Source organism: Trichoderma citrinoviride, assembly GCF_003025115.1.
Source record: "Trichoderma citrinoviride strain TUCIM 6016 unplaced genomic scaffold BBK36scaffold_12, whole genome shotgun sequence".
Lineage (NCBI taxonomy): Eukaryota > Fungi > Ascomycota > Sordariomycetes > Hypocreales > Hypocreaceae > Trichoderma > Trichoderma citrinoviride.
In genome coordinates this window covers 661,205-686,625 of record NW_020194720.1, presented here as the reverse complement: position 1 = coordinate 686,625, position 25,421 = coordinate 661,205, and the positions used below count along the sequence as shown (strand labels likewise).

The window sequence follows — 25,421 nt, the reverse complement described above, 5'->3', positions numbered from 1 at the left end:
GCGGCAGTAACTCTCCTCCGTCCTCCGTACAGTATACGAACGCGTACCGTTAGTAGTACGAGGCGTCTGAGAGATCGGCATCACAATTTCGTCCGTGGGCATCCGAACGTCCAGGCGTCTGGATCTGCATTGCGAGTCGGCTCCCTCCGGAGAACAAGACATGGCCGTCTTAGACCACCCCACCAGAAGCTGATCGAGTCCTACCCCGTGCTAGGACAACCAAGGAAGCCGGACACCAGACAAAGAGTTTGCCTCCATACTCGTATGTGCTAGACCTGTTGACTTCCTAAACTCCCGTGCTCAAGGCTGCATCAGTGGGTGAACAGACGATACCGCCATTCAATCATCGTCGAATAGCGCGCATACGAGCCGGATGTTCTACATGCAAGAATGTCGCTAATCGGCATAGTTTCCTCCTTGTAAGATGCTTGAATAGTACGAAGCATTGCGAGGGGGGAAATCGCCATTGCTACTATCCCGTCACTCGCTACTGGTCAGCCCAGCACAACATTGGTTTCCGCTCGGGCAGCTTTGCTTTCGAACAACTTGACACCGTCCGTCTCAGGTTCTTCATCCTCATAAGAGCTACGGAGGTAGCAGACACAGAAATCACATTGCCCCTCACCAAAAGTGTGGCCCTCGAATTCCTCTCCTGCTTGAGAAATGCTACTAGTAGTAAGTATATCTCATTGCCAGCTTCTCACCTGGTAGTATAATACTAATATTGATCATCTATCAGAAAGTGTATGCAGTCATTCGAAAAGGACACCAGCCTTGCCAGTTCTACGTTAGAAACAAGCTGCTCGAAAGCTCATGCTTTCTGCTTTTCCTCTAGCCCGGTTCAGAGCGGAGCTGACCCCAGGAATTCACAGAGAAGAAGATCGTCAAGGCGAGGATGGAACTGTCACTTGCAGCGCCGGCCACCAGTGTTCAGGTGGCTGAGGTAGTCGTCATGACCCTGGGACAATGAAGAATCTGTGGTGACTTGTCCGTGCTTGCCACGCAGTTGGGACAGGTTTAACCGCACCTGAACAAGTCACCAGTTCTGCTGTTAGCAGTCAGATTAGGCCACACGGCTATCTGGCAAGCTAGCACGGAGTGTGCTCCGTGTTGCTGGCACCAGCGGTGCTAGCTGCTGGTACATACAAGTACTGCTGTATGCGTCGTCCTCATCCTTGCTGCGCCCCGGAAAGCTGTTCGAGCATGCATGGAGAACGAATAAGTTGTTGCTTGAATGCGTCTTGTTTGGGGCCGAACCGGGGTGACCGAGCTGCAGCGCCATTCGTACCGTGTTTCCTGCCCACATTCCGGCCAGATGAAGAAGACTCGCACATCGTCTTTCGCTGACCCTCCAAGATCCCTGGGCAGGTTGGTACATGTATGTATGGTGCATGCCATGAGCGATTTACACGGCCTGCATTGGCTAGTACGAGTACTACATACAACCGTTGCTAGTCACATATTTGTACGATGTGTTAGTGACCCAAGGCGGCAAAATTCTGCAACAAGCATCGCTGCCTAGAGCTGCATTTGTGCGGAACGTAGCACGCAAAGCTGCCTCTGGGGCGAAAGGTGCAGCGGAAGCGAATGCCGGGGCCACGACCAGTGTCAAGAGTAGTCCTGGAAGGATGGGCCAGTCGCAGCCCACAGCCTGAATCATACAAAAGATACCACGAGGGCCGACGCTGGTACTAGTCAAGAGCAACAAGCGAATCGACGACTTGCTTTGCACGCACAACCTTATCAGCCTTCGGCTGTACAGGCCCGATGGGCTGCAAGCTTCAATGGCGGTGGGAAGACATGCCGGCATTCTATCGGAACTACCAGACATCTGCTTCCCTGGTTGTACAGAGTACGTGCCTTCGGGAGATGCACGGGTTGGACTTGGGGTGGAATATGCCTCTTAGCGTCGGAGGCGTGGTATGCTGTGGGGGAAGCTCATGGATTCCCTGCTTCTGATGGACACCCTGGTCCAGGCCGGGCGGCTACTACGAGCTACTACCTGCAAGTGGACTCGCAGGCTCGCGGACGCTGGCGGTTCTGGGGTTGAGGGCACTTCCAGCATTCTCGGTGCGGGCTCGATGGGCCTGCCTCGCGATAGGGGTTCTCTTGCTGCCGCACGTGCGACTCGGCTAGAGCGCCAGCTCTTCCCGAAGATGAACGCTTCCTGGAGTCTTATCACTTGGCGGCAGATATCCCAAATTAGGCTGTCGCAGGAGCTAGCTCGCTGAAAGGAGGGTGGCCGCCTTTCGGGCCCTACAGCTCGACTAGCTGAAAGACATAAGCTCCCGTGGTAGCAACCGAAGTTGGAGGGCTGCAGTCGTCTGACATGTCTGGGGGAGGGTGGCTAAGCAAGAGCCGTGCCAAGGTACAGACAGATTACACCCGCAGGATGGCACTCACACCTACAAGTACCTACATACTACTACTAGGAATACCCACGCACTCGAGCAGCAGGATGCGCCGACGGCTACGACGAATACCGGCATGGACAATGGAAAGAGGTCAACATCCCGTCCATTACGAGTCCGAAGTGCTTCGTACCTACATACAAGCACAGTTACAGGTCCAGAGCAGCTGCACAGAAGACGGACTTGGCTGACCACTGAACTGGCCGGATACATGTATGCATGGCTTTCCCGGTGCGGACGGACAGGGCACCTCTTGTTTGCCGATTCCACACGTCGCAATGGACGCCTTCTAAGGCCAAGCTTTCTACATCCCGTCCTCGGCTCAGGGCTGAAAAGATGCCCATGTCCGAATTACGTATGCTCACCGATGCGTTAGGCGCCTGTCGCGATGTTTCCGGGCAAGGCTTCCGTCTCGTGCTTTCCGTACGGAGTATGTCTTACACGGGAGACCGTCCGCCTCGACGCCAAAAGCTGCTGACTGCAGCCATGCTAGCCAGCTTCGTCTCCCTGGACCTGGACTCTGGCGCTCAAGAGGATCGGGACGGCACTATACGTCGATCGTCGGCGAGTGGTGCGGCAAACTCCGGCGGAAGCCCACGGCGGCTTTGCCGAGACAATGCTACCGTCTGAGCATGCGCATGTATGTATGATACGAAGTACATACGAGCATCTACGGGGGCCCAGCCGTTTGTTGGGACTGCGGACGACAGGTTTCACCTGACTTGGCACGGGGCTCGGACTCGCACAGCGACCAAGTGCGGAGTTTTGCTCGTCGCTCTGTGCCCTTGCGCCATGCGTTTCATACCTAGCCAGCCGGTGCTTCCAACCACGTTCGGCTAAGGCTCGTGGCCCCCACGATGCCGGTGTGCGAAGGAGTAGCGAGCTGTTGTTTGCTTGCTGCATATTGCGGGAACATGGCGTGTGGAGCCTCTCTCTCTTTGCTGAGGCCTGCTTCCCTGCAGTCTGTCCACCCTCTACGGAGTAGCAATGACCAACAAGCTTCCTTTGCGGCATGCTAGTCTTGAGGAGTTGGTCCATCTGGAAATGGTCCAGGTTGCCGGGAACCATTCTGCGGAGTCACCATGTTTCCCAAATCTTCTCTTGAGCGTGACCTCTTATCTTGAGTGCTCAAGGACCCTGATTCGTGTCATCATCCGTTTCTCATTACTAATTAGCACCTTTCCAACGTCGGCGGCGGGTCTCGCCTCATGGTGCAATGTATGGATCTCGCGGCCCCTCTCAATCGCGGAGACGAAGGTCGATGCCATGTCGGCTTAACCCACCGCCAGGCCCGGCGCCATGGAGCGAGATGACGCAAGTCTGCAGAAATCATGCTCACTGTGTCCATGGCCCGGCCTGCTCTGTGCATGTCGAGGATACACTGGTGGGTGTAAGAGTGACTGCGGCGGATAAGGGACCGAATGTGGAACTACGGAGCATATACGGAGGCGCATGGTCAAAGTGCTCGCACTTGGTCGTCCCTGGCCAGACATGCGCAGCCCTGAAACAGGCCGTCAACCGTTATTCTAGACCGGCAGTGGCTGCCGACTTATCGCGCGGGCAGCCGGCTGGCAACCCGATCTCGAGGGCCCCAAGGGACGAAAATCGGACGCGCACGAGGTCGGCTCGTTCCTCTAGGCATGTCTCGGATCATCGGGCAACATTCCTGTCAGCAATGGCTGAGCTAGGCTTCCACGCTTCGAGCCGAGCCCCTGAGGAGATCGTTGAGCATGTGCCTCGATCCTTTTCCCTGATTCTGCAGTGCGTGGTGCCACGCTCAGATGTCAACCGGAGTCACGTTGTGTTCTCAGTGAACTTTTGGCCAGGATGTCGGACGCTGGGGTTGGTCGTACGAAGTGCGTACAGAGTTCATAATGCCATTGCCACTGCCACGGCTGCTTTGCGAGGACACCAACTTCGTCTCTCCCTGAGCTTTTCAAGCGAATTCATTCGCCACTGGCTTCTTTTGTTGACCTCCTTCCTTTGCCTTCTAGATGGGGGACAAGGATGGAATCCTGACTTCTGACATAGCTCATCCATGGCTGCCTGCTTATGTCCTTACATTGGCCTTCCTCTTCTATGACCGTGCTTGAAAGGCATCTTTGTTCTGCAGATGGCGGACGGTAGACCAGTCTTTCATATTTTTGGCTTCTCGGCCATCTTGGCAACTGGACTTGTCTCATGCTTACTTTTACTTAGTCTGCTTGCAGCATTCGTGCCGAATAGGGTGCGGGCGTTGGTGTTCTGGTTCGGGGCTGAGACAGTGCTGTGGCTCTGACTTGTCAGGTTTTGCGAATGACATGCTTTCATGTAAGGAGACGAAGCGGTCGTGATCCCTTTTTCAGCTGTTACATGAGATTGGTGAGCAAGGTAAGGTACCTGCCTATTGACACGTTAAATCTTTCTGTTACACTTTTTCCTGGGGAAGAAGAAGACGAAGGGCAGAGAGGTGGGATGGCTGCTGATATACTTTTGTTGCTTGACAACTGTGATATAAGGATTCTTTGGCTTTGGATGTACGAGTTCGGCACTCTTGCCTGGCCAAGTATATCTAGTCCGTATACTACCATAGATTTCAAGTTCATCAACAAATCCCATTATCCAGATATTAAAAGGCGTGATAGATGCAATGTTCGATCTGTTTCTGCTGGCGGAACCTACCCAACACGCCTCGACCTAATTGGCAGAAGCAGCAGGTTCGAAAGTAAGGGTTAGACAAGTCTATAAATATAGAAGAAGGTCCCTGAGCAGGTTTAATAGCATACAAGATCCCCAACCGAGGTGAAGTCGGAACTGTTCGAGTAGAAGGGCATCTCGATCAAAGGCATAAAATCCGGTAAGAATGGAAACGAAAGCTGTGAGAACGGAGAATGACAAAAGGCATATATATATATGTGTGTAGTTGAAAAGCGTAAATCATCATAAATTCTATCCTCATCGACCTCGCCTACCTAGTGTATCGTTTATTTCCAAAGAAGAAAAAAAGAAAAGGGGAAGAAGAGTAATAGACCGTGTGTCTGTTTTTGCGAATTCCCCCGCAAGATGGGAGATGTCCCACTCTTGTTCCCATGCCAAAACATCAACGAAAGAGCAAACAAACTGAAATGACGGAAACCATGGTCATGAGAATGGGGGAGGAATATACAAGCAGATTCATCTTTTCTGCTCTCTATTCACAGTTGCTTCAAAGGGGAGGGAGAAGGGTGCGGGAAGAATATGTACCCTCATTGCAAGGTCGTCATCATCATCAGCGCCCAGCGTCGCCCCCTACCCCTCAGCAGTGTCCATAGCTTCGCCTTCCACCTTATCCTCGGGTTCTCCCGCTGCCTTCGCCTCGGCTTCTTCCGCAGTCTTCTGCTCGGCTCCTTCCGCCGTCTTCTGCTCGGCTTCTCCCGCCATCTTCTCCTTGGCTGCTTGAATTCTCTCCTGCCGCCACGCCTCAATCTTCTCCTTCAGCTCCGTCTGAGGGATCGCGTCATCAATCGACATGGGCTGCCGCGTAAACGGATCCTTCGGATCGCTCAGCAGATGCTGCACAATCGTCGACCGATCGACAATGTGCCTGCTCGGCAGGAGCACGGGATCCTTCATCAGCTCTCCCATGATGGGATCCTCAAACTCGGGCGGGATGTCTCCGAGGTCAAGCTCGGCCTGGTCCAGCAGCTCCTTTGCCTCGATAAACTTGAGCTTGAGCTTGTCCCACCGGGCAATGTCCGCGGCGTCCTTGTGGTGCTTTGTCGAAAGGATGCGAGAGACACGGTCAAGAACCTCTGGCTTGTATGAGCGGCCATCGGCAGCGACGGCTTCGATAAAGACCCGGGATGACCCAAGGTTCAGGTAAATGTCGACAAAATCAGACAGCAGCTGTATCGGCCGGAAGTGGTACTTTTCCCTGTTGGAGACACTCAACTCGGCGGCAGCCTTCTTACCGGCCAACGTCTCGAGGTTGTAGTTCAGCATGCTCGCCAAACGCGACACAATTTCGGGCATGGTAAAAGCCTCGCTAAGCGTCTTTGTAAACAGCTTCATCATTTCGAGTGTCTCGTTGGCCAGCTGCATGTAGGATGTCGCCTGGCTTCCCAGAGTCTGCAGCTCTTCCTCCTTCTTCTGCCGGTCTTCTGTCGAGAGGCTGCGATCCTCGAGTTCTTTCTCGAGGGTGCGGATCTTGGGGAATTTCGTAAAGGCTTCATCCAGGACGTAAGTGGTGTCGTTCAGAAGCATGTTGACAAACTGGACAAAAAAGCCCCGGTTGACCCTAGGATTTGAATTAGATGCCATGCCGAAACAAAGTTATCCTCTGTTTTACTCACTTGCTCTCCTTGATGAGTTGCTGTCTGTAGACGTCGTTGACCCACACGCATTTGATGACCTGGAAGATCTCATACCGAATGTTGAACTTGTCGTAGAATTGTGAGTTGGCTCCCGTGGACTCGCATTCAATGTAAAACTTGATGAGGGCGTGCAGGAGATAGTCGTTGGCAAACTTGAGGGAGATGAGCTGGTCACCCAAGACACCTCTCTTAAGGTGCATAAAGGGCCAGGTGCCGGAGAAGAGCAGAGACACCAGTGATGACTTGAGGTAAGGGTTTTTGATGTGTTCCGAGGATCGGAGAAATGTGATGCACAAGGCAATCATTTCTTCTCCCACCGCGCTAGGAAGAATGGTAGGCAGCCATCTGTCAAGGGACGGTCAGTTAAAGGGGCTCGCGCAGATATCAGGGACAAGCGGAAAGGAAGCCCTGAGTCGACGGATAAGCTACTTACCGGAACACAAACTTGAAGTTATCGACGATGTTTTGAAGTGTGTACTCCGGAAGATACGCAAAGGCATCAGAGTGCCCTAGTTCGATAGGCAACCTAGCGAGAGAATTAGAGTCGCCCCGTTTCGAGTACCAATGCTGAGATGGAAACTTACTTGATAGTCTCAGATTCGAGTCCAGGCTTATAGTCAGCCCCCGTCGCGATTCGAAGCAGCCACACAGTGACATATCGCATGAACCGCAAAGAGGTGCTCTGCATCCTCTCGTCAAGAAGAACGCCCTCTATCGAGTACTTGAGCGCTATCGTCTTCTCCAGGACGTTGGTGTGACGCTTGAGCGTCTCCTCAAACAACCTCAGCTGGTGCGGAGAATTCGCCAGCTTGGGGCGCTCCGCCTCCATGGCCCTGATATGCTTCTCCAGGTACTTGATTTCCCGGTCGAGGTTTTTCAGCTGAGAGTTGAGCGCCTCACTTCCGTAGTGATGAGCAGCCAGCGTCAAAAAGAAGGCTTCGGTGATGAAGTTTGATTCCCCCTCCTCCTTTTGGGCATAGTACTTTTCGGCGGCAGCTTGGTCGGCGTTGAGCTTGGTCTCATCGCTGATGTCGACTCGTGGCTGTCTCCTAAAGTACCGTACGTCAATCTTGTCTATTTTGCTGAAGTCGTTTTCCATGAAGGGTTCACAGAATCGATCCAGAATCGTCGTCACGTTCATCATGAAGCCGTCCGAGGCGACTTCTCTAGGGTCTACCTGCATTGCTCTCCGCTTATGGTTCGTGTTTAGAATGTAAGCGAACCAGTCTAGTGTGCGGTTCCTCGTATCGGGCCCTGCCCGGATGAAAGCATTCGTGATGACGAACAAGTCGTCTTGGTGCGTCCTCAGCACCATTCGCAGAGCGTCTTGGGCATTTGTGATACGGGCCTTGTCTAAAGTCCGAGAGCCAGGGAAGTAGCTCTTGATCACTTCTGGCTGTAGAGGGGAGAGACGGAAGAAAGGGCCGAGAATAGTGCTCCTCTCAATATTGTGGGCGGACACGGCAAGCTTAAAGCAAGCGTGCTTTGCGAGATTAGTTATGAGGATAGGGAAACGCGTATATGTCACCAGCGCCTGTAAGCCTCATCATGCGTTAGCTCATCGAACGTCTGGAGATGGAGCGAAAGATACGAAGTCCCTAGCGGATAAAGGGGAGGGGGGAGACTGACCTGAACATGGGGCTTATAATCGTCACCCATGGACATGCCCGCAAGCTGGGTGCTGATCTTGACCATGGCATCGTTGAAAATGGCGGGAAAGGCTTCGTCATCGTCAAATCGCTTGATTGCTTCTTTGATGAAGTCAAAGCATATCCCCTCTTCGTCGATAGGACTCCTCAAGAGATAAGGAGCAATGGTGTCATGCTCCGGATTCGGCTCGCGGCTGAACAAGAAAGCATCAGTTATGGAAAAGATATCAAAAGGGGCAATGAACCAGAACTTCAAGCTGCAACTAACCCATATAGCACCGGCATGGTGACGGCAAACAGGCAGTTGCTCATGCAAAGGCGCTTCGACTCCTCATGAATCTCGAACCTGACGCCACTTGTCTGTTTGTTCCCCGCAGCCGCTTTCACGGCTCTCTTCCAGCACGGCAGCAGATACTGCATCAGGGGCTTGTCGTGGGGCAAGCTGCTGCAAGCCTCTATGATGGCCTGGTCCAGGTTGTTGACGGACAGCTTCAGGGGCTCCCCGGAATCGACCAGCTCTTGGTTGAGGTTCGGGAGAAAGGTCAGACGGTGGTGGCCCTGTGTCATCCGGTGGGGATCGGCCGTGATGCGGAAGATTTGGCTGAGCACTCTATCGGCGTAGTCCTCGTCCGACTCGACCTGTGCGGGCGTAGGCTTGCGCGGGGGCGGCGGCGCTGAAAGGACGTCGTCAACTTGGGAGGCGGACCTCTTGCGAGCAAGACGAAGGGTAGTACCTGTAGGGCTCGCGGCCTCGGCCGGCCTGCTCGACCCGACGCCCAGCTGCTCAAAGGGGTTTGGAGCCGGCGAGGCCGCCGCCGGTGTGATGTTGATCTTGGTCTTGTTCGCCTCGTTTGTCTCGGGAGGAGCTGGCGATGATGTCGAGCTGCCAGCTTCCGGGGGCTTGCTCTCCGCCGGCTTCGGCGTTGCGGGCTTGCCCAGCTTGGCCAGACGCCGTGCCCGGATCTACAGCGTCGTAAGCATTCGTACGAGCACAGCATCAGCCGCATAAGTAGCGACAGAGGGGAAGCACAAGACGCCTTACCTGCTCCATCGTTTCCTTGTCAGGTGCGTCAGGCCCCGCGGGCGGTTGGTCGTTGGGATCCATGGTGAGAGATGGTCGACCAGGAGGAAAGGGAAGAAGAAACCAAAGGGAGAAGCTTTGGAGAGCTGCCAGCAGATTCCAGTGACACGGAGACAGTGAACAAAGGAAACCCGGAACGGAGGATCGCGGTGACAGCTGTTGAGAAGTAGAAGGAACGGCGAGGCTGACAAAGATGGCCGCCTCGGTGGAGCAGACGGTCGATGTGATGTCGTCTGCCTGCGTCGAGCTTGAGCGCTGTGCGGGGCCGCTGCCACCTGGTGCTACTGTAGGATGTGCTAGCAGACGGCTTCAGCGGGCAGCCCCTGTAATAGGCCGGGCGCGCTAGTGTTTGCTGTCGAGTAACTGAGCCTCGCCAGCGGCTACAGGAAGATGGTTGAGAGGCGACTGGTCTCTTTGCTCATCTGGCTTCGTGCCGTTTCGTAGGTCCTGATAGCCTTAGTATGTCGACTTGATTGGAGTTGCCGTTTAGTGGGAGCAGCCAATCATGCTTTGGTAAGCGGCTGCTGTGGTCTTATTCGTCAAGCAACAAGAGTAAGCGGACAAGTAGGTTAGAGTGAGGCATCACCATCTGCTTACTGCTTCGCTCGGAGTTTGCTCAAAGACACTCTGTTGAAATTTCGCAGATAAAAGGCATCGTGATCAAGGAAGAAAAGAAACTTGGGCCATCACAGTTCATGTGTTGAGATATCTGAATTGCCTCACAGCCATGCTCCGGCTGCTTCTACTACTAGCACCGTCCACAGCTGCATCAGAACTCCGCAGCCACCACAGACATGCAGTTATATTGACATGAATTTAGTGCTACTTCGTATGTCAAGGTCCAGCGAACCCCCAAACTCCGCTTCCTGAGAGTTGCCCAGTCATCGGAGGCTTTGCGAGATCGGCCTCTGTAGAAGACGGGACTGGCAAATGAAGTCAGCATTCATCTTGATCTGCCCAGGTGCGGATCTCTCTCCCCTCCTCCCGTCCGTAAACCCGATCTTCGATCTTCGCACTCGCTCCATTTGCGTGGGATGGCGGAGTTGTCGACACCAAAGAATAGATAGCACCAGACGCTGAGGGGGATAAACCCTTCCCTCCCCCCTTCTATTCCTTCATTTCCACCAATCTGACAAGGAGTAGAAGCAGCTGCGCATATTCGCCTGGGAATGCCAGAACTAGCAAGGTGGATGGCTCCCATGATCCCTCGAGAAGACAAAGAAAAGCAAGGCACAAACAGAGCCCAGCAAATTGTTCCTAGTTTTAGACGCCGTGTTTAATGTATTTGCTCGGCGAAAGCCCGTGCTCATCATCGCAGTATCGCTCCAAATGGGTTCATTACCTGACAAAAAGAAGAAAAAAAAGAGCAGGGAATCGCTATCTATAATCGGGGAAGGTCAACGTCTGCAGCGGAGGACCGCCGTCTCTGGCGCATCATGGGAGGCATCGGCTCCCGCGCCACCGTGTCGGAGCCCATCGACGTGGGCCTTGTCGTTCCGCTAGATGTCGGTCGTGGCTGTCCTTCATCGCGGACGCGGCTTAAAAGGTAATTAACTTGCATGCGAAGCATGTTGTTGGTATTGCGTAGCTCCACAATCTCTTCCCGGACGGGCATGAGCTGGGTGACCATCCACATGCTCTGCCGAGCCTCGAGATTGCTCAGGTTGTGGTGCACCTCTTCGAAGCCGGCATCCAGGTCTGGCATCGGCCTTGGTTCCCTGAAGCCCGGGTCACCCGGGCGCAGAGCCGGCCCGGCGACGTGGTCGAGCCGCCGGCTTGTCTCCTCCTGCCTGGCCCGCAGGTGGCGGAGCTGGCTTCCCAAGCTGTTGTACGTCTCTATGAGCTCACGCTGACTGCGTATGATGGCACCGGATGGTGAATCCGGGTGGAACGGGCAGGACAGGGCATGGAGCTCTTGGTGCGCGCGCGGAACCCTCACCGGACAGCCGGCGGTTTGGAATCGGCATCCCACCTCGATGGCGTCGCAATCTAGGTTTCGATGGCCGTCCTCTTGCTCGCGGAGAATCAGCGACCAACAGTCGGCGCATCGGGTTTTGCTCTTGGGGCACTGGAGCAAGTGGATATCGCGGTCGGCGTCCTCGATGATGGCGTCGCAGAAGATGCAACTGGCCTCTTGATGGTGGCACTTGTCGTCCGTCGGCTTGTAGCGAATTGTCTTTTCGCAGTCGGCGTCCGGGCAGGGGAACTCTCGAAAGCTGCACTCGACAGTGGCGTGCCGCTCCACCACCTCCCGCCTCATCTCCTCTTCACAGCCTCTGCCGTGGTGAGGGCACTTGACGATCAGGTTATTAAGCTGAGTGCGGATCAGCCGTATAGAGCTGGAACAGTCTGTCCACAGCAGAGGCTCTCTGTCAATGGGGCAGGCACCGCCCGCAGGGCTCGACGCCATGCTTCTGCGCAAGCAGCGGTAGCAAAAGGTATGATCGCACGGCGTCGTGACGGGATCGACGAGGGGGTCGTGGCAAATCGGACACAGCAGATTCGGGTCCGGTTCGCTGACGTAGGTGAGCGCATACATGTCGAGGATGGCATTGCTGCCGTAGCGGCGTGGGATATCGAGGGACGACAGATGCGGCTTGATCTGGGGCCCGGGGTTGGGCGTCCGGGAAGCGTAGTACTGCGAGTGTCTGCCGGCGTACTGCGACTGCATGCCGGCGTCGAGCGCGGACATCATCGGCGCCTGGCTCGGGGGGTCGGGATCGGACGCGACCGAGTAGATGTCGGGCGAGTATCGGTCGGCGGACCGTGTCATGAAGCCATCGTTGATGCCGGGCGGCAGCTGGCTCCGGCGGGCAAAGTGTCGTGCGGCCGCGCGGTGGTCGGCCAGGTCGTCGTCGCTCGAGTCGGACATGGTGACGGGCGGTGGCCAGCCAAGGTCGGCCGACGCCATGGTGTCGAGGTGAGTCTGGGTGCTGGGCAGCGAAGGCGGTCCGAAGGGAATGTAGTCGTCTTCATCTCGCCGCCGCCGCCGCTGGGACCAGGACGCTGAGGCCATGCTGGCGAGCTAAGCAACGGAGGCTAAACAGCCGGGGCTCTGGGTCTGGGTCTGGGTCTGGCGCTGGCTGATTGCTGATGCCGATGCCGAAGCTGGTGCTGCTGCTTGCTGAGAATAAGTGGTCCGCGTAGTGGCCGTATGTTTGTATGTACTGTACAGCAGAGAGCAGAGAGGGAGGCGAAGCTTCGGTGCATGGACGAAGAAGAGGCCCAACAGGTGCAGAGCTCTCTCAGCACGAGCATCTACTATCGTCGTGATCACGGTCACGATGGATGGAGTCGGTTCAGCCGCGATAAGACCCAAGGCGGTCGGATGATACTAGAGATACTGTATCGTACCTGTGCTGCTACTGCCAAGTCGGTGCCTAGCGTCCATGTGCCTTGCTGGATGATTTTATAGGGCCTCAAAGCTGAGGTGGCTGCGATTGTTTGCTGGCGAACGGCGGGGTAAATGATTTGCCGCCAGGGGAGAGACAAACGATTGGCACTGCCCGTTTCTCGGGTTACACAGACGACGAGGGTACTGATTGGTATTACCTTATTAGTCGTAGACGTTGCAAGTATTACTCGTAGTAGTGCCTGGATGGAGGCATCAGTCGAGGGTATTTTCACTTGAAGATACACGGACAAACTCTTCAATGTTGCTATCAGAGGTGACGCCGTGAAGCGACGGGTTGATAGCGCATGTCCTGAATGCCGAAAGCACACACTTGATTCTTCCCGCTTCAGCTTTCCGGGACTTGTACATTACGATTCAAAACTCTTGTAGGGGGTTGGAGAGCTCGAATGCAGTCGGGCATGAGATTCTGGGCCGCCTCATACTTGTACAGCCAAAACCAGCCGGTGTAAGTCGTAAAATGTCACCGCAAGTTGTCACCACCTACCTACCTACCTACCCTGAATTCAGGCATCATCGATGGTAACCAAAGAAGCGCCGCAATCTACTACTATTTAATATCCGTATTTAACTCTTACCTTTGTTGCATTCTAGTATAGCTTGTGTGGTGTCTGGGATAGTTCACTCATCTCGGTAGGTGGATGTCTTGAGATACCTTACCTCATACGAGATACGTCACAACCGAACGACTCTTATTTGGACAGCATTCTGGGCGTTCTGGGATTGCATGTATGCCCTGTCGACGGATTGACCGACACAAAGTAAAACTTGTTTGCGCCATTTGCAAACTTGAAGAGCGTAGTATAGTGTTGATGCCCTCATTGCTGCACTTCGCTTGATCGCGTAATCCTTATTGCCCTGCCTCCTTCACATGCCAGAAGTTCTATATATTCGTCAGGATAACGTGAAACTAAGCCCCCCCTTTTTTTTCTCTCTTTGCTTTACCAATTTTCAGGGGATCTCAGTCATTTATACGCACAACTCCTAAAAAACACAATCGTACCATGTGAACGCGAGGTGTCCCCGAGTTACAACCTCACTTACACTCGCATTCTAGAAGCCAACTACCCACTCGCCAATTACTATGAATCACGGCAAAGACGGATTCCAGCCAGGATTTTCCCATCAACACCTTCTCCAGGTAATTAAAAGTAAGCCGAAAATACCGAGACGATAGGTACCAGACCCGTCTTTTACCTACGCATCATGTACCCTATCAATCGTAGAACAAATGGGTATATCAACGACAAAATCGCCTCTTCTTGCAAGGCAGTATACATGCCATATCACGCAAGACAAAGACAAGAGTCTCAGTCCAAGAATAAGGTGCAGAAACATTTCGGAAACCAACCAAAAGAACAAAGAACCGCGCATAAAATACCAACGTCAGGCGATTGCCAACCTCCCCCCATCTCACTTCAACTTGATGGGGACAGCACTTTGGTTCTGTTTAAAAACGCTCACCCCCAGCTTCTTGAATGCAAATCCCCCCCCCCCCCCCCCTTTAAATGTAGGAGGTTTCACAAAGTACAACCATCAGCAGCACAAGCTTGATTCGATCTACATCTACAAACGCCTACCGAGCCGCAAATCAATCTCGCCAACACAATGGCTTCAAGGCATCGGATCGCGTGAGCCCTAGCCGCTACCAAGCTTTTTCATCACATCCAACTAGAAGCATGAAAGCACCAGACATTGACACAATCTCACCCACCATCGTATGATAAGCTCTATTGCAGCTTCGTCTCGGAGCGAACGGCAGAGCTACCCATCCGACCAACTCTGTAAACAAGTCCCCAGGACGTTTTAAGACAAAACAAACTCGCGTGGAAACCCGGGCCATCGACAAAGCTACAGGAGCAACTTAAGCAACCCGGGCACTTGATTCCAATACATGCTGGTAGATGTCGGCCTTGGGAGGGGGTCTCGACACCGCTGGCATGATGTGGCTGCTGCGACTCTCCATTGTAAGCATGACACCCACGCCCTAAAGCAGGGCGGCTGCTCTGTTACAGCAATGCTAGCTACCCGGCCCAACAAGCCACCCGGCCCCAACTTCAGCATTCCCTCGGGAGATGTCCTTCTCTTATCTTCATAATGGCCAAAGTTTGTTGAAGCCAAGCATTTTTTTGGTCTCGAGAAGTGCGGACGGCTACATGTACTTTGGCACTGTGACGTAAAGATGGTGTTGTGAGGCGAATGGGGCTGTCATGAGATCAGCCTGAGGTATGTTTTGTCATTGACACTTCAACTTATATAGAAGCTACCACAGCTCCTGCGCTTCATCCATTTTCTTTTTTTTTCTTCTCCCTTTTCTAATTTCTTTATCTTGGACAGACTGCCGTTAGGTATCATTCTACCAAAGATAACCTCCCGAAGATCTTCAACATGGCGCGGTTTGCCAATCGCATGGAGAACACTGCTCTTCGAGCAGCTTCCTTCTTCTGCTACCTTATGACCTTCATTTCTTCCATTATCGTCGTTGGTATCGTAGGCAACTTCCTGGAGCGTTTCTCGAACCGCGGCGTGGATATCGTCTACATTGAAGTCATTGTTCGTCTATTCCCACTTCAACTTGGTCTTCTCTGGTCTCGTGGATGTCAATGAACTAACATGATTATCCCCAGGCTGTCATCACAATGGTGGTGTACCTCATTGGAATGGCCGCCCCGTGGTTGCCAAGATACGGAGGGCATCTGAGTCCCCTCCATCTCATCTTTAGCTATTTGTGGCTCACGGCATTCATCTTCACCGCTCAGAGATGGAGTCACCATAGATGCAGAAGGGGCATTCCCGTGGGTGGACAATGTGGCAGGAAGCACGCGGTTGAAGCATTTACCTTCCTCGCCTTGTAAGCTGACCTTGTTCTCCCCTTTCAACGATCGTCTCTCCTCTCCTAGTTGTAACTGTTCTCATCAGCTCACACACCGACCAGCTTCTTTATCCTATGTAATCTCATCATTGAAGCCCTGCTCTACAGAGCTCACCGACGGACTCTGGACAATGAGCCCACTCACCACCACACCAAAGAACGACCAGCCTCTGGCGTTTCCGGTGTTTCTGGAGATACTGGTGTCACCGGCAATACCGCACCACCGCCAGCAGCACCAGCAGCGCCAGCAGCACCTACAGCACCAGCAGCGCCGGGCGCGACGGTACACCCCCATGGCACCGCCGGCACTGTTGTCTAAGGCGCAACGGGCTTGAGACGTGGTATTGAGGCCTTCTCTAGTTGATACCCATCGTGCGAGAGGCACGGTTGTTTGATTGTGGGAGAAGTACACGAAGACAAAGAGACTGGCTCTTCAAGCTTGAGGTTTGGTCAACACTTCGACGAGAGCTCCTAAACCGTAATATCTCGTCAAGCTACTTCAACAATTATTGATTGATTTTTTGTAAAATTATGTATCTGAATCTAATCAATATACATGACGTGCGATAAATTTCAAAACATGGTTCTTTTGACGTGACGTGAGTTGCGATCATGTAAGTGGCGACATGGGATGCTCATGTCAGAACTCTGTCAAGTTTGACATGTGTTAAACCGACCCGGAAGCTCAGCTCCTGCGAATCTTCTGTTTTCCCGCACTCACAGTAAGAATAAGGAACTAGATACTACTTCAGGGAGCTGTTAGCTGTGTAAGTAGCTCAGCTTCCAGGCGGCTCTCGGTGTCGCACCTCCTCCCGAAACTGCCGGGCTTGTCGGAGCTGAGGCTATGCGCCATTGACGTTATGTTCATCCCGTCACCTCATCTCAGCTGTCCGAGAGCTGTATTACTGAGCTTTTCGTCTCCGGCAGCTTGAGGGAAAAAAAAAAAATCGAGAAAGACACAAGACAAAAGAATAGGAAAATTCTTCACTTACTGCCCGTTTAGACCCTCAGTAAGAGAAATTCAGCAAGCAAGTGGTAAGAGGCGAGATTGAAGAAGTCGGTAGGATGAAGGCAGCGCCTTTCATTCTTAGGTCCTCTCTTGGCTCGACTCAAATGGTAGAATCTTGTCGTTCATCAGACTCTTTGCCGTCATCCACCGCTCTGCAGCTCACCGGGCTTGCCGTTCTCTGCACTGTTGGATCGGAAAGCCTACTATCCAAGCCCAAGCCATCACATGATGCGCTTCATTCCCTATCCGGAGCAGCCATCATGAGCTTCGATCGGAGGCTTTGAGACTTGGCTTACCGCCAAGGTTATTCGGGGCGCCATGCCACAACCGGGTAGCTCCCTCATCTGACTACCTAGTAGTAATTAGTCAACGACCTGCTCCTTCAGACAACCATCAGCCGCCTCGCAACGGCACAGGAAGCACAAGCAGCCACTGTCCTCGATAGAAGAATGGTGGCTGGTGTTCGCCAGCAGCTACTTGGGCAAACGCGGATCATGGAGCTGTGCGAGCGGTGCGGCTCCATCTCCCTTGGCGCTCTGAGGCGAGGCCTGCCCGCCAGCCTGGCGTCCCGTCTGGGAGCCAGGCAGGGCATGGTCTTGCTAGACGACGGCTCTGCTCTGGCTCGATCGGCATCAGAATGCCGATTGTGCGCCCTCATTCAGGAGGCTCTGCTTCGTTCATCGTGCAATAGCCTTCACGATCCGCTGGCGAGGCTTTCACTAGCTCCGGATGCCGTCATTCTCGAGCCAAAATCAGATTCCCAGGGATCGACGTTCCCTGATCTACCGACCGGGGGCTCGCACCTGACGGGGTTCAAAGTCTCTGCTACCGAGGCAACCACTGGACGGCTGATACAGGCCAAGATCCGGCTCTACACCCAGGGGCAGCGTACGTGAGCTTTCATGTGACAGGTATGGGCGAGACGACAATCGACTTACAGCTAAAGATAGGCAAAGGCCCACATGGCCGTCATGATATCGTAGGCAGGCCCGCACTGAAGAGTCCGGAGTGTGATGAAGCGGTCTCGTTGCTCAGGAGATGGGTAGACGCATGTAAAAGGGATCATGCGTGCTGCTGGGAAACCCTTTCAGGAAGTGTCATTGACGAATCTCAGCTTCCACAGCTACCCAGCAGAGTCATTCTTGTTTCTGGGAATACTGTGAGACTATTGCCGTCAGAGGGTAGACGAGGAAGATATGCAACCCTGAGCCACTGCTGGGGTTCTGCTGGGAGGCAGCCCCTCAAGACCACTCAAGCAAACCTCCATAGTCATCTTCAGCACATTCCTTGGGCTTCGATTCCCAAAACGTTCCAGGATGCCATCACCGTTACCCGCAACATCGGCCTCGCCTATGTCTGGATCGACTCGCTCTGCATTGTGCAAGATGACCATCAGGACTGGGTGAAAGAGTCCAAGCGTATGGGATCGATATACGAGCAGGCCGAAACCACCATAGCTGCTTCTCACACTCCTGGTTGCTGGGAAGGGTTCCTCTTCCCTCGTTGTTCACCGCCTGCTTCTGTAAAGATTCAGAACTTCTTCTCGGGGTGTGAAAAGGACGCAGAAGCAGGCGATGCGTCCGGGATACAGGTGTTTGCAACCATTCGACGTGACACCGCTGCCAACACGTTTCCGGAATTTGGTGCACTCAATAGCCGCGCCTGGGCTACCCAGGAGTGGCTCCTGTCCAGGCGCATCGTTTTCTTCACCAAAGGAGCCATCATCTGGTCATGTAAAGCCATCACGCAGCGCGAGACAGGCGAGCGATGTTACAGCGTATCGCGGAACACACGCTGGAAGAATGTCGTTGAGCAGTACAGCGACCGCCAATTGACCTTTGCAACGGACAGGTTGATTGCACTGGAAGGGCTGCGAATGGAACTGGGAAAGAAGATTGCCTGCGAATATGCCTTTGGCGTGTGGAAAGAGTCTCTTCCCAACCAACTGCTCTGGCAGGTCACCAGGAGAATAGAGGGGTCGGCCGTCTCGGATCCTCTAAAGCTGCCAACCTGGACGTGGGCTCACGTTCCGTGCGGTGTCCGATATCTGACTATTGACAGAGCCAAGAATCAATGCGGCTCAATCGCTTTCAAGGACGGTGACATGAGACGACTGAGCATGCAAGCACGAGCAAAACGCGTGTCAAGGGTGTCAATGGTGATGGATTTTCAGAGTGAAGGGCACCCCGTCACTGCAGCCATTCTCGCGGATATAGCATCATCCCACGCCAAGTTGACCAGCTCCATGGCTCAATTCGTCCTGGACAAAGATGGCGCCCCTATCGGATGGACCGTGTTTGACCTCGCCTCCGAAGATGCCACCTCTGGAGTAGTTCTGGCTCTCGCTTTGATGGGCACCATCAGCCGACGAGACGAGCAAGCTGAGAGACGCCTTGGAACGACTGTGTCCAAGAAGCTTCGACACTACTGGGTGTTGATGGTGCGGCAAAGGAACGATGGCAGTTATTATAGGATAGGAGTTGGGAAGACGTATGGGATAGAGTGGTGGGAAGATGCCGATATGAAGACGCTTGAGTTGGTGTGAATATCTGGTTATTTTGACAGTCATCCATGACAGGAATCGATGTGTGCGTTTTGTGGAAGCTCCGGCATCTTCTGCTGCACTCCCTTGATCTCGGACATCAACATGCTCCATCTTCAAGCTGATGTAAGCATATCCGCGTAACGGCGTCATCGATGCTACTCTCGCCAAAGCAGCACAACCTTACCATCAATGATCGTGCAGCGGTTTCTTACAGTGGACAGTCCCCCAAAAGGACCCCGCTATCAAGCTGCAGTTGCTGCAGCCTCAGGGGGCCGATAAAGGTTGATGCCTTGCGGCCTCACGGGCAGCCGCGCGCCCTGATTGGCCAGTACCCCAGCCTAGCAGCGCTAGGTAGAACGACAGGGACGGCATACGGCCACCTATTCGCCAGAGCTTGTGCACAAGAACTCGAGTCGAACCTGAATGTTGAGACGCATCACCTCAACAAAGGCCATTTCACCGCAGCGGCCGACTCACGCGCCGGGACGACGTCAGTTGCGGACACAGTGAGCCGAACACACGAGACACGCCGCGGCAGCTTTGATTCTTCCTTTTCCAGAGTGCTCAGGGCGCGTGGGAGCTCTCTGCATCTTGCCCTGCCTCTGGATTGCCGCCCCTCTGAGGCCCAGCTTGGGGGAGCTCTTCCTCGCGCGCAACTGAACAGAAGCTCTCGACTCTTCGATGCACCCTCGCAGCTGAACCTGGCGCGCCGTAATGGGCTCGAACATTGGCAACGGCATTGGCGGAATGGATCTCAACAGCGCGCTACAGGGCAATGGGCCCAACCAGCCCCAGGCCACGGAATATACGCTGCAGGGCGTGATGCGCTTCCTGCAGACCGAGTGGCACAGACATGAGCGCGACCGGAATGCCTGGGAGATTGAGAAGCAGGAGATGAAGGGCAGGATAGCCAACCTCGAGGGCCAGGCGAGGAGGGCCGACGCCACGCAGAAGGCGCTGAAGAAATACGTGTCCATCCTCGAGCGCAAGATCAAAGACCAGGCCGCGCAGCTCAAGGGCGCAGATGCTGCAGAGGCTGAAGAAGCTGCCAAGAATGACCGCGCCGCCAGGATCCAGGAGAAGCTGCGATGTAGGACGCCCCCTTCTATGCCCTTTTCCCTACGACGATATGGGGTTTTGGAATTTAGCTGTTGCTAACACGTAGTATCAGCCTCGTCGGAGAACCAAGCAGTGCCGGGCGTTGAAGGCGTCCAAGTCGAGAGGACCGACGACGAGACGCAGCGGACGGAGCTCAAGACGTTCCTGGACCAGTGCCAGTCCGAATTCATGTATCTCATGGTCACCCCTGCGAATCCTCTACCACCGCGCGAGTCACCGCCGCTGCCGATGCTGGAAGATTTACGAGACGCCGAGGCGTTTGGTATGCCGGGGGCGCCGCTCATGGAACGGCAGTACCAGCTTCCCATGCGACAGGGCCCGAACCACATGCAGGACATGAACTCAAGACAGCACCAAGGCCCAAATTCTATACCGCAGATGCAGCAGCAGCAGCAGCCGTCCAAGTTTGGCCCAAACGCTCCTGAAATGCAGTCCCAAATGGGGCGCTCCGTGAATGAGCATCAGCAGTCGTCTCTGTTTCACAGCTCAAACGAGTGGCAGCAGCAACAGCAACAGCAACAACAGCAGCAGCCCATCTCAGTTACAACGCGCCCCGTCGAAGACGGTATGCCGCGACCTAACCACTCAAATGAAACGATGGGCGGATTGGAGGAGTCTGTCGAGCTGAGAGAGAAGCCGCCTGCTGCTCCCGACCCTGAGGGCTGGGAGTTCCCAGATGGCTCGTTCCCGGAAACGACGTCTGGCCAGCCGACGTCTCAACCTACGTCTTACCGATCCGATACCGATGCCTTCCCCAACGCCGACTACCTGTCAAAGTCCCCAAGCCGGGGTCCGGGAACTCACCGGCGAAAGAGCTCCATGTCCAAGAGGCGCGGCAGTGACCACGACTTGGGCGCGACTCAGAAGGCCGAGAGCGCAAGCTTCAAGCTGCGATTTGGGCTGAGAGGTCATCTCGATACTGTCCGAACCGTCATCTTTTCGGGTGGTGGCAGCCCTGGGGAGCCCGAGATTTGCACAGCCGGCGATGACGGCATGATCAAGCGGTTCCATATTCCACGGCTAGACGGCAACGTTGCCGCTTCCAACAATGCGGCTTCAGATCTGGACGTGACGGCAAACTTTACACACCGCGGCCACAATGGGGCCGTGTTGTCACTTGCGGCATGGTCACCTGCGCCGAACTTTTCCACCGGAGGCCGTGCTCAGGGCGATGGCTGGATCTTCTCTGGCGGCCAGGATGCCACTGTTCGGGTCTGGGAACGCGGCAGGGTTGATCCCAAGGGGACGCTGGAGGGACATACGGATGCCGTGTGGGCGCTCTGCGTTCTGCCGACGACGCTAGGATCGGTCTTTGGCAGCTCCAGCAACTACGGAACCCCTGACCGGATACTGCTCGTGTCTGGCGCGGCAGATGGCACCGTGCGGCTCTGGTCGGTCAGCGCGCCTCCTCAGTTGACCTCGCCGCAGCCTAGACCTCAGCCCCCATCGGGAGGAAGAGGACGGGTGCGTGGCAACTCTATGAGTTCCGGCAGCGGATTCTCCAACACCCCACAACCTACCGTGGCTTCCAACTCGCCCTTTAACCATACCCTCGTCCACGTTATATCTAGGCAAGATGGCTCCAAGGCCAGCCCGACATGTATCACGCCTCTGGGAAGCTCGGGAGAGACGTTTGTGGTCTCGTACTCGGACGCGGCCGTCCTGGTGTACGATACGAAGACCGGTGAGCAGATTGGCAGCATGGACAGCTTGGAGACGTACGACGGCACAATCAAGACGAGCGTCAATGCGGTCGTGGCGACGACCATCGGGCTGGACCAGGCCAACCAGCATCACGGGATCAATATCGGCGGGGAGGAGGATCCTGCCATGGGAGGACCGACGGGCGGACGGTCAATGGCTGGCTCCGGCGTTGAGGGCACTATCATTACTGGCCACGAGGATCGCTTTGTACGGTTCTTTGACGCCAACAGCGGTATGTTAAGTCCCGATGCGATAAAGGTGAAAGAGTGCTAACATGTTCCAGGCCAATGTACATACAACATGCTGGCTCACCCCGACGCCATTTCCAGCCTGTCGCTCAGCCCAGACGGGCGCGAGCTGGTGAGCGCCGGCCACGACGCGTCCCTCCGGTTCTGGAGCCTGGAGAAGAGGACATGTATCCAAGAGATTACAAGCCACCGGGTGATGCGTGGCGAAGGCATCTGCACATGCGTATGGAGTCAGGACGGCAAGTGGGTGGTGAGCGGAGGGGGCGACGGCATTGTCAAGGTGTTTGCGCGGTAGTGATGGTTCAACAACAATGGGGTTTGTCGTCAAAAGTTGGTCATTTCTATTTGTCAAAACGAGTGATGACGATGGTGATGACGAATAGAAATGATGGACTTTGGGAATGGGCGTGGTAGAGATGTTTCTGGAGAAGCATGTGTTTTTGTTATCTCTTGGGGCTTTCTGTTTTCTTCACAGTGTATAAATTGTAGCGTGTACATGCGTTGAAGAGAGTTGCTACTCGACGATACCCGACAACATGGTTCCTGTGCGCCTTGTCTTCTTTTCGCTATGCCCGTTTCTTGGCAATTTCTTGTGTTGATAAACTTGTCCTGCGAGTTGCTGCCTCTCTTGCGCCTTAGCGAGGCTGTTGATCCGAAGCAGCAGCTCGAGCCTTATAAGACAAAATAAGTGGCGTCCCTTCAACAGTGATCCGCTACAACAGGCGCGCAACGCCTGAAACGTCTTCCGTAGTATAGTGGTCAGTATGCAAGCTTGTCACGCTTGAGACCCGGGTTCAATTCCCGGCGGGAGAGATCCGCCAAGCCTCTTAAGAGGTTGATTTTTTTGCTCTTTTTTTTTTTGTCGTTTCCATCACCATATATATATATATGATACATTTCTTCCATCTTGATGAAACGGCTCTCTTTTTTGTCTTTCAGGATGCATCGATTTGACAGCGAATGAATGCGAAATGCTATTACATACCCGTGCATGCTATGCAACTGAAACCGACACCAAACACAAGGCCTTACGACAGAATTGCCGGGCCGATCGGCATTTTCCTCCCGACTTTGCTGGCGTAGGCGCTGCGGCTTGGAGGGAGGGTTGCAAGTTGTGGATGCTTTTTCTTTTTCCCGGAAAATACGGCATGCAAAGGAGCAGTCTAAAAAGGCTACCGCGTGCCGAACTTTGTAGTCCAGATAGGCAGGCATTTGCTAGGTAGTAAGTAGTAGTATACGCGTTCTCAGGTCTGGTAGACGAGGGAGCGGATGGTGGTTCTAGAATTTCTACGGAGTTATCGACAGGGCCTTTGTGGGTTCTTTCTAACTTGGTGATGGGTATGTATGTACTAGTATGGGCAAATCGCTTGATGCTTGCCAGTGGTCTGGAGTCATATATGCTATAGATAGATAGGTTACCTTATTATGGAGTAGACAGAACCGGCACGGATTTGCCTTGGATGGGGACGCGCGCTGTGCGACATGGGCAGATGGGCTGGGACGAGCAGAAAGGACTGCGTGATTGAAGAAGATACGGAGTATGAAATACTACTGTATGTATGCATTCGTCATCTCTGAAAGCAAAGACGGCAAGCATAATAGCAAGCAACCAAGGAAGCTCCCTGTTGCTATTCTCTTATTCCCGTGTTGTTGTAAGGTAATATGTAGTGTGACAGATTGCCTCAAAACATCTGTCCGAAAGCAAGAAAGTAACGTGTCTTTGCGTTGTGTCGTGTGCCCGTTTCTCATTGTTCAAGCGGCCATGCTAGACGACAAACGGGAAATGATTGCCGTTTTCCCCAAGCCTTGTTCTTGTCGGCATCTTCCTTCTGTAAGGTTTTGGACAAATGAGCCTTTTAGAGACAGGGGGCAGGGGAGCGGCAAAGGAACAGACAAAGGGGAGATTTGAATGAAGAAGTGCGACCGGAGAATTGAAAAGTCTCTGGTACCTGATTCGCCCCGTGATGTGTCGCAGTGGTGTCAGGTAGAGGCTACCATGGAGCGGATTGATTGGATGGGAGACACGCGGCTCGAAGAAGGGGGGGATTAGGTATAGCGGCTTGTCGTTGTGGCTTTGCGGGCGATGACGCAGGGGGGGGTTGCAGTTGTATTGCGAGGAATTTTATTTCCAAGAGGGAAAACTGCACACGACTGGTTGCCGGGAGGGGATTAGCGTGGGGATTTTTTGGGGGGAGGGGAGGAGGAAATGGGCTTGGCTTGGGTTTGGGGCGTTTCTGGGGAATTTGAGCTGGGATCGGGGGGGATTGGAGGTGGAAGAAGAAGATAAGGTAGAGAGGAAGGGAAATAGGGGAGATGTGAGAGATACCTTGCTTCAGCGGACAATGGCTGCTGCTGGTTCAAGATTGGGTGTACGATAACTGTATGATATCGATGATTCTGAAGAGCATCGTCTCTCCGGATCTTGGTGTCCTTTTGCAGGCCGGCCAAGACAAGGCCAAGGCGAGGCGACGCAACGCAACGCAGCTCCCATCTCCAACAAAAGACTCCACCGCATGACCCTCGCCCAGCGCTTGGTCCGGGTTTCACACCAAGGCCCCCCCGTCTCTGCATTAGCGTGCTGATTCCACACTCCTACAATCCTCACGGGAATTCTGTACAATAGTAGTCGATGAAGGAAAGAAAGTTGGTGTGGAACAAGGCACGAAACCCTTTGCAGCCGCTTGGCCGCCGTCATACTGCTGTCAGCCACGTAATAACAACGAGGCGAATGTCAGAGCAAGAAGAAGAGAAGGCGAGGCGATTCGGAAAATGATGGATCGGAAAAAAGGGAACTGTTATCAATCTTCTTTTCCAGTACCGTACATGGTCAGACAATTGCGTGGTTTCATGCACTGGGAGAGCTGCTGTCAACTTTTACCATCTTCTTCTTTCTTCACCTGGCATCTCTCACTGTTTCTGCATTCTGCTTCACTGTTTCATCCGAGCTTGAGCCTCCCGCCAGAGCTTCATTATCTGCTCTGCTGCTGCGGCTGCTACTACTGCTACATCCGCCCAACAGCAACAGCAACAGCAAAGCCTG

At 54.0% G+C, this 25,421-nt stretch overlaps 5 protein-coding genes and 1 non-coding gene across 6 annotated transcripts; 4 read left to right on the top strand and 2 right to left on the bottom strand.

The window, feature by feature from the left end:
- Window positions 1-5,678: 5,678 nt before the first annotated feature.
- BBK36DRAFT_1136191 (hypothetical protein) lies at window positions 5,679-9,856 on the bottom strand (the record flags this gene model as incomplete). Its single annotated transcript, XM_024892897.1, has 9 exons — window positions 9,774-9,856; window positions 9,434-9,672; window positions 9,126-9,354; window positions 8,660-9,065; window positions 8,372-8,585; window positions 7,327-8,276; window positions 7,176-7,268; window positions 6,722-7,087; window positions 5,679-6,666 (listed from the first exon to the last, which is right to left on the bottom strand). Exons 2-9 carry the CDS (start codon window positions 9,494-9,496, stop codon window positions 5,679-5,681), a joined length of 3,309 nt encoding a protein of 1,102 aa, XP_024747110.1. The 5' UTR covers window positions 9,497-9,672; window positions 9,774-9,856.
- A 997-nt stretch (window positions 9,857-10,853) lies between these two features.
- BBK36DRAFT_1125788 (hypothetical protein) lies at window positions 10,854-12,344 on the bottom strand (the record flags this gene model as incomplete). The annotated part of the gene is made up of 1 exon (XM_024891315.1): window positions 10,854-12,344. One exon carries the CDS (start codon window positions 12,342-12,344, stop codon window positions 10,854-10,856), a length of 1,491 nt encoding a protein of 496 aa, XP_024747109.1.
- Window positions 12,345-15,272: 2,928 nt separating this feature from the next.
- Window positions 15,273-15,991, top strand: BBK36DRAFT_1088606 (hypothetical protein; the record flags this gene model as incomplete). Its single annotated transcript, XM_024888993.1, has 3 exons — window positions 15,273-15,437; window positions 15,512-15,735; window positions 15,820-15,991. Coding segments are annotated over 3 exons (561 nt in total), but the record flags the coding sequence as incomplete, so codon positions are not given.
- A 1,268-nt stretch (window positions 15,992-17,259) lies between these two features.
- Window positions 17,260-19,310, top strand: BBK36DRAFT_1125508 (HET-domain-containing protein; the record flags this gene model as incomplete). Its single annotated transcript, XM_024891289.1, has 2 exons — window positions 17,260-17,653; window positions 17,716-19,310. 2 exons carry the CDS (start codon window positions 17,260-17,262, stop codon window positions 19,308-19,310), a joined length of 1,989 nt encoding a protein of 662 aa, XP_024747107.1.
- A 375-nt stretch (window positions 19,311-19,685) lies between these two features.
- On the top strand, window positions 19,686-22,721 carry BBK36DRAFT_1136190 (WD40 repeat-like protein). The gene is made up of 3 exons (XM_024892896.1): window positions 19,686-20,400; window positions 20,482-22,365; window positions 22,417-22,721. Exons 1-3 carry the CDS (start codon window positions 20,025-20,027, stop codon window positions 22,674-22,676), a joined length of 2,520 nt encoding a protein of 839 aa, XP_024747106.1. The 5' UTR covers window positions 19,686-20,024; the 3' UTR covers window positions 22,677-22,721.
- A 401-nt stretch (window positions 22,722-23,122) lies between these two features.
- Window positions 23,123-23,194, top strand: BBK36DRAFT_t156. Its single transcript has one exon. It is a non-coding gene; the product is annotated as a tRNA-Asp (tRNA).
- Window positions 23,195-25,421: the final 2,227 nt, after the last annotated feature.